General features: G+C 45.6%; 1 protein-coding gene across 1 annotated transcript in view; it reads left to right on the forward strand.

Annotated features, from left to right (window-relative positions):
- Positions 1 to 10,254, forward strand: part of VAPB (VAMP associated protein B and C) — a 49,488-nt gene extending 39,234 nt beyond the window's left edge. The window contains exons 3-6 of the mRNA XM_082671434.1: positions 697 to 800; positions 4,354 to 4,434; positions 6,386 to 6,562; positions 8,790 to 10,254. Of these exons, the coding sequence (XP_082527560.1) occupies positions 697 to 800; positions 4,354 to 4,434; positions 6,386 to 6,562; positions 8,790 to 8,948 (521 nt within the window). The 3' untranslated portion in view covers positions 8,949 to 10,254. The remainder of the gene's footprint in view (positions 1 to 696; positions 801 to 4,353; positions 4,435 to 6,385; positions 6,563 to 8,789) is intronic.
- The last annotated feature ends 312 nt before the right edge of the window (positions 10,255 to 10,566 follow it).

The raw sequence follows: 10,566 nt of genomic DNA on the forward strand, positions 1-10,566 counted from the left end.
TGAAAGCAGCTGTCATTTAATGGGGTAGGGTGGTAAGTCCTAGGGCAGCCGGTCAGAACGGGACGACACCTCGCTCAGCGCAGTGGCTGTGCTCAGTCAGGGAGCCCTTATGTGAGACTCCCCTAGGTGCTTAGGGAGAAAAAGGGTGTAAGCTGGTGGTGTCTTCTCCATGCCCTGAGGGTGCTGGTTCTGAAAATTCCCTAACATTCTTGGCAAAATTGCATTTGAAGCATTACTTTGATGACCTTGACGTGGGAAATAGGACAGAGAGAAGCTAAAACAGTTCCTCAGATGTCTTGGATTACTCTGTTTTAGTTCCTGAAGAGATCATTTGCACGTGTCTTCTTGAGCAAAACAGGCACAGGTGTTTCTACCTGGTTGACCTGGATGTAAGGCCCGTAGCAGATGTTTGGTCAGGTGTGCCCTAGCGGCAGATCAGTGGGCTGGGAATCAGAAGACCTGGGTCCTGAGCCCCAGTCCTGGCTCTGCCACTACCTGCAGGTGGACCTTGGGGAAGTCCCTTCAGTTTCCTGGACCTCAGGTTTGAGACCTGGTCATCCTGAAGGCCTGGGGCTTCTGAAGGCTCAGACAGAGTCCTGGTAAACTGCTTTACAACCGAACTACAAGTAATTAACGTAACAAATGGCTGCTGGTAACCGAGCTCTGACCCTCCTAATGAAATATTTTCTTTCTCAGTGATGTTACAGCCTTTCGATTATGATCCCAATGAGAAAAGTAAACACAAGTTTATGGTTCAGTCTATGTTTGCTCCAACTGACACTTCTGATATGGAAGCAGTAGTAAGTACTGAATGCTTCTTATTTTTTTCAGTAATTAAAAGAAATGATTAGGTGCAGAATTGTGGGTGCATGCATTTCAAAATGTGTCAAAATTGATTTTAAAGGGGAATGGTGCCTTCAGGGAGGTTTGTGCTTTGACTGCCTTTATGGTTTTTCTAAAACTTTGATTTTAACATTTCATGTAACTTTTTAGAACACTCTTCTTTTCTGACTTTTATATCTGGTTGCCTTCAGCAGTTCCTTCTTCTGGTGGATTGTGTCTTGAATGGTCTGAGGATTCTCTCCCTTCACCCCCCTCCCATTCCCCCCACAGAAAAGGACAGTTTTCACTATAGAGAACCTTCCTACCACATCTTCCCCATCTTCCAGAACCCAGAGGGATGGGAGAGAGTTGAATACTAAATATCCTTCAACCCTTTAGGCATTTTTTTTTTCATGCTTGGTTCTGGTAAGCATGATTCTGGGTTTTTTGTTGTTGTTGTTGTTTTCCCCAAGTTTCCTTCATTTTTTTTTCCCCTGCTTAAATACATGTTTAACTCTGTCTCTTAATTTTGGTAAAAATAAGATGACTTCATTTTCATAAAATAAATAATTGATATATTACAGTTGGCCCTTCATTTCTGTGGGTTCTGCATCTGTGGATGTGGGCCAGCGGTCCTAGCATTTTATGTGAGGGACTTGAGATTTTGGTAGCCGTGGGGGCGGGGCCCTGCAATCAGTCCCTCGTATTGATTTTTCTAGAAGAAGATTATAATGGTAGTTCTTCCCCAAGGTTTCACTTGAATAAATCAGCAGGCATCCTGGTGCTGTGAGTGTGTATCACAATATACGGATAAACCTTAAAAAAATCCACAGCACCAGTGAGGACAGACTGTGTAGCCCTCACAGTTTGGGAAAGAAGGGCAGGACTGCCGCAAGGTTTTCACTGCTTTGCAGTTCGCCAACTGAAACTAAGAGACTGAAGTCATCCGAGGAATGGCTGCAAATTTGAGTTAGCTGGGATGCACACTGTACCGCTGCTTCTCTTTCACAGTTGTATACTAGGTGCTGTTTTCATGCACAGCCTACCTTCGTGTCCCCGTGCCACCACACAGCTGCTGCTTTTCATCTCGGAAAAGCATAACCGACCACCTTCACGCATGTTTAACTTCTGGGTAGGAAATGAAGGGTAAGCTAGATGTTTGGGGGTTTCAGAGAGATCAGGGAGAGTAGGCTTCCTTTAAGATTCCTTCGAAGAGGAATGACTGTTGAGACATTCGCTTTTATTTCCTGGAACATGATGTGTCACTTCATGTTACTTTGTGTGACCAAGGAAATGTATGGCAAATGCAGAATGTGGAATATCCAGGAATATAATCTGTTTGGCTTCTGCTGCATGGCTTGGTGAGAAGAGCATGGGCTTGGGTGCCTTGGGTGTGAAGCTGAGTTCTGCCTCTTACTAACATTGTGGCCTTGGGCGATGTTCATTAACTCTCTTGAGGGTTTGGTCACGTGTAAAATGGGGATGAACACCTAGTTCACGTGGCTGTGGTGGGATTAAATGTGCTGTGTATGTAGAACTTGGCGTAGTGTCTGGCATCTGGCAGCTGTTTTATCTGAGCACTGTTATAGGCCAGGCACTCTATATACAATAAAGGTGAATTTTGCTTCCATGATAACTTTTATAACAGTTAAAAATTTTTTATATGAAATGTACATTGTTGGAAATTTTGGAAATATACAAATGAGCAAAAATAAAACTAAGTGACCTGTAATTTGTTTATACTAAACCCAACCACTGTTAATGAGAGCCTTGTGCTTTTTCTTTACTTTAAAATATTTTTCTTTGTATTGTGATATACAGAAAGTTGAAACAATAGTAGTGCCTACTCATCTAACCTTAGTTACTAAGATGCACCGTTTAACATTTTGCCACGTTTGCTTCGTTGCTGTCGTAAACTTCCTTTTTTGCTGAACTACTTGGCTGTAAGACACAGACTTCATGACCCTTCACCACCTATAACTGCTTCAGACAAGGACAGCCTCGTACATAGCCACAGTCCCGTTGTCACAGCTAAGAAGCTTAACATTAATTCAGTAATGTTTGATAGAGAAACCCATACCCATGGTCACCATTTTCCAGTTGTTCCAGAAATGGCCTTTAGGTTTTCTTCTCCTGGAGCACCCTCACCCTTTTTACAGTCCAGGCCAGTTGACTTGCAGAATGTCCCACATTCTGGATTTGTCCAATTCTTTCCTCATGATTAAATTCAGGTTAAATGTTTTTGCTTTCTTTTTTTTTTATTTTGGCAAGAATATTCCCTAGGTGGTGTCATGTATGATGCACCATATTAGAAGGCGTTTAATGCCGTGTTGTCCCTCTTTTGGTGACACTAAGTTTGATTACTTGGTTAAGATGGTGAATGCCAACTCTCCCCAGTGTCAAAGCACATTTTCCCCTTGTGGTTAATAGGTGATCTGTGATACTCAGAGTAATCAGATACTTGGAGACCACATGAACATCCTGCTTGCCGGCGAGCAGTCTTTCACTTGGTGATTTTTGGCACCCAGAGATGATCCTTGCCTGATGTTCTTTTGACACACGCACGCAGGCACACGTACACTGTGTGTGTGTGCGCGCGCGCGTGCAGAGGAACAGACTTAAGATATTGCTTGTAGTTTCTTCACTTAACATCCTGCGAATTTTCCCCATGCAATTAAACACTCCTCAGTATCCCTTGAATGGCATGCTATTCCATTGACTGTACCTGCCATGGTTTCTTTGGTGGTTCCCTATTGTTCAACACAAAGATTATTTCCCATTTTTGGCTCTTGGTACTGTGTTGCTCTCGCTGCCTCCTGCATGGTTCTGGGGTGAGGGTGGGGGAGTTCGTTCCTTTTTCTGTATTGCAGCCTTCCTGCTATGCTGGTCTGTAATGATCAGAACACCTGGGATTCCTGTCCTCCACTGCCAAGAGGAGGAGGAGTAAGCCAGAAGTGCATCGTCCCAGGACATGGATTTAGTCAGGGAGATATTACTACCAGCACACTGAGGCAGTGGGGGGCAGCCCAGACAGTGGCGATCACAGGGAGTGGCCTGCCAGTTCTTGTGCCCTGTTGGTAGTTGGCAGCGTTCTAAAACCACTCCCAGATAGCACATGCTACTCTCTCTTAAGAAGGACGTGCCCTGTGAAGTAAGTTGTGTTTTCTTAAGGAGAGCCCAGATGTCCTTAGGCCATCCAGTTGTAGTTTAGAAGATTCCTCTTGGGTCAGCGGTGGTCTTCTCTGTCCCGTGTGCTTCCCGCAGACTGGCGACAGGAGGAGCGCTGGTGGGCTCTGAGGGGTCCGGCAGCAAGACTGGGGTCTGTGAAGAAGAGTATATATTCAGGAGAGCTAGTGCGTTTAATCTTGTCATGTTAAAAGTATTGAAATCTCAGCAGACGTAAGTTCTTTATTTGATATACATCAGGCCTTTCTCATTAAGAGTATTTTTCTGAAATTGTCAGTTATAGGAAGAAAATTATTCTTCCAGCAGCTTTATAATATCCTGATTATTAAATTTAAATTGTTTTAGTGGAAGGAGGCAAAACCGGAAGACCTTATGGATTCAAAACTTAGATGTGTGTTTGAATTGCCAGCAGAAAATGATAAACCAGTAAGTATGTTTCTAGTTAACAGTAATTGATGTTGCAAGCTGATGCTTGTTTGCATACCGTCTCCCGCAAAACCAAGCTTTAAGTTGGCAAATTATTTTCCTTCTTCTGATGTATGAAGAAAAAAATAAGCTGAAGTTAACAAGTAAGTGGGCCTTCGTGAAATCTGCCTTTGAGAGACTTGCAGAAAGACAGCTAATTGAAACATTTTTTCCCTTTGAAAAGTGCAACCTGTTGGCTGTTGAAATGTCATAAATTCCAAAGAGCTTCTGTGACTTGGCAAAGTTATAGGTTGCTATTTAACGGTGGGTAAGACCAGAACGGAATAATTTGCCGCTTATCGTGGTGCTTGGTGGACAGGTGGTGGAGAGCTCTGAGGTTCTGTTGTTCTACAGAGTGCCGCCTGTAGGCTTCCCCGTCTACACTTTCCCTCAGCACCACCTCTCTACCCCTTGAACCCCACCCACCTCTTCAGTCAAAATATGCTTTTAGATTAGGATTTCTCAACCTCAGCACTATTAACACTTGGGCTGGATAATTCTTTGCCGTGGGGGCAGTCCTGTGCCTTGTAGGATGTGTAGCGGTATCCTTGACCTCTGCCCACTAGATACCAGTAGCACCCCCTAGTTGTGACAACCAAAAATGTCTCCGGATATTGCCAAATGTGCCCTTGCTGGGGCAGAATGATTCCCTGTTGAGAATCGCCCCCTTTGCTTTTCGAGCGGGTGAGGGCAAGGAGCGACTTCCTCCAAGCTGTCAGCTCTCTCTTCTCTGTGTGAAACCCAAGGGATAAGCCTGTCGTGGCCCTGGCTTGTGAACAGTTGGAGAGAGAAGATTGTATCAGTAATGCTAATGTGGACCTCCCTTCAACCTAGTCAAAAAACTTATAATAAATTGTATTAAAAACACAGTTTAAAACACATGTAGAACATTCAGCCACCCTGGCTGTTAACAGCTGGAGGTGGGAGATAGAAATGCTCACCTCCTCAACATTGTCCATAGCCGTCTCCAGGAATGCTGATGCTTCGTGTCGAAACCACGTAGCATTTTTTTTCTGCTCAGTAATTGACCACTATCGTTATCCTGTTGGTTTGAATGGCACTGGTCTTTTTTTCTTTTTTTCCTTCCCATTCCCATTCCAGTCCTGGGAAGGTCAGTTGTGGACGCTGTGAGATCTGTGTTCTGGCCCTAGCTCTGTGCTAGGTGATTAGCTCTGTAAGCTGGGGCCTTGCCTTTCAGGGCCTCACTCTTCTCACTTGGGAGAGACGAAGGGTAGAGCTCCTAGTTTTCAGTTTGCTGCATGGAACCCCCAGGGCAACGATCCCCAGTTATTTTATTTTCCCGACACACCTGAGTGCTTCCATGCCCTCTCCCCACTTACTGATTCATCCTCCGCCGGTCTCCAGAGTGTGTCACAGCACAGTCTTGGCCGAGGAAATGGAGGAATGTGGTGCTTCCCCAGACTGAAATATTGTAGACACTGAGTTTACTGCACCTTCCTTCCATCTTCATGAAATAAATCGCCCTCTGTGTTACGTCCCCTCTGGCCGCCTTCCGAGACCCCCACTCAGCCAGCCCTGGGGCTGTTCAGACCTTCGTGGTGACAGTAATTTGTGGATGGTAATTCCTGAGCTTGCACAGTTACAGTGTGCTAATTTCTGCATGGCAGGACTTTGATAGTGCAGTATGCACGGCCCCTCCTCTCTTTCTTTGACGTGTTAGTCTCAGCCGAACTTCATCACTGGCCCTTATCCATGATTTCTGGAGCGCAGTTGCTTTAGATTATTAAGACACTAGATAAAGTAATCCATATTAAAAGTAAATGTGACATTTTACAGTGTGGATGAAGCGCTACCACGTGTGGTGTTTGCTGAGAACTACTTTTTACTTTGCATTAACAAGTCCATTACTACATAGTTGGTGACACTTGGGCTTTCATTTATTTCTGAACAGCATGATGTAGAAATAAATAAAATTATATCCACAACTGCATCAAAGACAGAAACACCAACAGTGTCTAAAGCTCTGAGTTCTTCTTTGGATGACACTGAAGTTAAGAAGGTGATGGAAGAATGTAAGCGGCTGCAGAGTGAAGTTCAGAGGCTGCGGGAAGAGAACAAGCAGTTCAAGGTAACAGCGTTTTATTTTCTGATCATCTGCAGGGAACGGGGGCTTTTTCGCTGTGATCTTGGGTGGGGAAGTTGATGGACCCCAGCATTTGTAGAGTTGTTTTATATTTGCACAATATAAACTCTTGTCACCTCGTATAAAAGCAACAAACAAACAATCCATTAGCGTAAATTGAAATTCAGTTCTGAGACTAAAAATAAAACAGCAATGGCTATCTTGAATTCACATGTTCAAACCCCACTCCATCCCCACTGGATGAGAATCTTTTTTAAGTGGGTAAATACTGACCTGTATTCTGTTTTAACACAGCATAATTCTGTTTCATGAGGATCCTAAATAGGTCTAGGCAGTAGGGTCTCATCCTGCTGTTAACGCGGTGAGGAGACTGGAGGTGGGAAGCTGTCGCCGTACATGGGTGGAAATTACAGGGAACCAGAGTCTCCAGCTTGTGGCCATTGACCCGGCGGTTGGCATTGGAGGGAAGCAGGTGCATTTCGCTTGGTCTTGGAGGCCTGCAGTGTTGTGGAAATGACCAGCCAAACTTGGCCTCGCTGTGAATCTTTTTTAGTCACGGCGGCTCCCAGGCCTCTGTTCGCAAAACCCCTTTAAGGCCCCTTCCAGTGTTAAAAGTATGTCTGTTTCATACGCAGTATTAAAGAGAGCATTTCTGAACGTCTGATCATAGGGTCTTTCGTTGCAGCTTAAATCTCGAGGCCGATCTGTTCTCTGCATCGTGATCATGTCCCCCAACCACATGATAGGCTTTTTTCACTGCGTAGCGCCAGGTGCACGTCATAAATTCGTGGCAGTTGACTTTCCTTCTCTTATTCTAGCAAGGTAGTAGATACAGGAGGGCTGACAGAGTTTGGGAAATGGCATCATCTTCTTTCTTGGCAGTCATCTTGATTTGACTTCCTTTAGTAAGGAGTAAATTATGAAGCTGACACGCTACTTTTTGGCTAAAAATCTAAGATACACCTAGAGGTTCTCCTTGAATGTATTGCTCTTCAGAAACAGACTTCTGTGCCATTTAAAGTGATAAATAGGTAGAAATAGCTTCTATATAAACCCAATAAAATAAATGCTGTATTGCTGTGCCCATTTTTTTTTAAAGTTAATCGAATAGCACCAGTCATTTATCACTGCGCAGTCGTATTGGCCATGCCCCGTGAGCAGAGCGTCTTTTAAAATATTATCGGGCGAATCTTGGCATTAGAAGATTCTTTATCTTGCCAAACACTGATTTCTTGTTTTGTGTTGTTTCCTCCTGTCACTTGGCCAGCACATTTCCTAAGGCCCTACCTTGTACCCCGCTCTGTGGGTACAGACACGGGCAGTCCCTGCCCTTAAGATAAGCTCCCTTGTTAACCAGGGTAGCGGGGAGGCCCCGACACGAATACTGATACCGAGTGTGGTGAGCGGTTCCACCAAGGTGGCCATGAGTGTCACGGAAAGTCTGCTCGGTGGGTTGATGCCTCTTGTCTTCAAGACCCGCTAGGCACTTGCTGAATGTGAATGGACCAAAGCAGAAGAAGAGAAGGTGCAGCTGCTGTGTGGGCGTCAGGGATGAGTCGAGGGGTAACTAGCCGGCGTAGGAAAGCCTTGGTGTGCGCCCCGTTTGGGGACGTGGAGAGAGCAAAAGTTTCTGTTCGTACAGGTCTGTGTGTGCGGGGGAAAGTGGCCAAGTTATCTTCACGCGTACGAGAGAGAGAGTCATTTCCTTGGTGGGAATTCCATGCGTTAAGTAGAAAATATTTGAGATGCATGTATCAAGCTCATTTTAATATTACACACATCACAGTTTTGATCCAGCAGTCTACCTGTAACTCATCAGGTATCAACTTTATACAGAGCTCTACCTTTGAAAACTTCCAGGTCCCCCACTTGGTCGTTTCTTGTGATTCTTTTCTCTGAAGAGTTTTTTTCTGTAAATCATGGGGAACCAGGGAGTCCCCTGCTTAGATGTGTGGTATAAAAAGGTACCCAGCAGCACTGTGTAGGATGGATGGGAGAAAAGAGGGGCTCCCGGCAGTATTTTTGTGGTGGCCTCAAGCCAGTCTCTTCTTCTGTGTAGGCTTGTTTCTCCATTTGCAAAACGAGGAGGTTGGACCTCATCATGTGATCGAGTCTGGACCTCACCGCCTCCCCGCCGCGTCCCCCAAGCTGTACAGTTGACTGCTGCTCTGGTGCCTTGGACTGTCTTTGAAACGTGTGTTTGCTCCCGTAGGAAGAAGATGGACTTCGGATGAGGAAGGCAGCGCAGAGCAACAGCCCCGTTCCCGTGTTAGCTGCGGCTGGGAAGGAGGAGGGCCTCAGCACCCGGCTACTCGCGCTGGTGGTTTTGTTCTTTATCGTCGGTGTAATCATAGGGAAGATCGCCTTGTAGAGGCAGCAGGCAAAGGATGGTAAATTGGATTGATGGCTCCGCCATGTCATGGGATTTAAGTGTATCATAACCGCGTGTAAAAAGAAGTTAATGTATGATGACATCTCACAGGTCTTGCCTTTAAATTACCCCTCCCTGCGCGTGTGTGCTGCCGCACGCGTGCACACACACACATAGAACATAAAATAACAATCTTTTAGAAAGTTTAACACGTATAGTAAATGATCGGGGGAAAAGAATGATCCTTATTAATGACAAGGGAAACCATGATTAAACGAGACTGGCATGTTGTACATGTCATTTTAAACACTTGTAGCCTTGGTCCATGTTGCTAATCACCTCTCTTCCAACACGACACTCTTCCTTGCCTGTTGGTGCTGGCCCTCGGGGAGCTGGAGCCCAGCGCGGTGGAGAATGCATCCCCCCCAAGGCGTCCTCCCCGCACTGCTCGCTCCCTCCGGGCTGCTCCTCCATGTCTGCCCCGGCCATCAGTTCCCTGGGACTGATGGAGAGAGTCTGAGGCCGAGAAGAACGGCGCTGTGGCAGCATCGGCTATGCTGGGAGGTGTATGTTGCCCGAGTGACCCAATACTCTGGAAATAGAAGTCAGTGAAGGCTTTGTTCTCTTAAAGGGACCAAGCTAGATAACCATTGGTTCATGTCATGAGATTGAATTGTTATTCAGAGATGTTTAATGCATATTTAACTTATTTAATGTATTTCATCTCATGTTTTCTTGTCACAAGATTATAATTAACTCTGTGGCCTAAAATCACCTGTGCTACCTAACTCTGCTGGGTGAAGCTGGCATTGCTGCTGGAGGTTCTGGGCTGTACACACAGATGGAGGTGCGGCTCATTGGAACGCTGGAAAACGGCTGCCGGGAAGTGGTTTTCTGTGCAAATAAGTAACGACTCTCGTAGGGAGGGGAGTGCTTAGTAGTGGCAGTCAGCTCTAGGTCACGCTCTCTGTGGGGAAGGGCAGCCGATCTCTGTACTGTTCTTTCTTTCTCCACTCCTCAGCCACCACTCACGCTTCAGCACACGTGCCCCAGTGTGGCCCTGACCTTCCCCGTGGGGCCCTAGCTGGGGATCAGGGCATGTGAGTCAGGCAGCAGAGGGGTGAGCAGAGAGGAAACCGGCTCGGTGGGGTTGGGAGGGGGTGGGAGAGAAACGTCAGATAATCCGTCAAGTAGTGATCGAGAGTTTGTGAATTAATTTTATGCCATAAAAGACCAATCCAATTCTGTTCGACTATGTAGCATCTTTAAAAGAAAAAAAAATCAAAATAAAGCCCCCAAATTAAGAGTTCTTTTGTCATTTTGTCACTTGTGCTAAATGGCGGGGGGAGGGAGACATTATTTTTATCATTATTATTTTGTCATTGGAAGGTTGATTTAAAAATGAACCCTATCGATGAGAAATACAACATGTTTACTGTACATCCTGAGAACTCGCGGTAAACGTTGACTAGACCTCGTTCTCGACCACACACCCATGGCGTGAAGCTATGGAAGGCCGGCTGCCCGGTTATAACTTACTCTCCAGTCTCTATTCCGTGTGGACCCAGGTACTTAGGAAAAGGAGTGAGAAGACTGAGCTGGGAAGCCTGTGCTTCCT

The sequence above is a fragment of the Grampus griseus genome (genome assembly GCF_964374135.1).
Source record: "Grampus griseus genome assembly, chromosome: 14".
Lineage (NCBI taxonomy): Eukaryota > Metazoa > Chordata > Mammalia > Artiodactyla > Delphinidae > Grampus > Grampus griseus.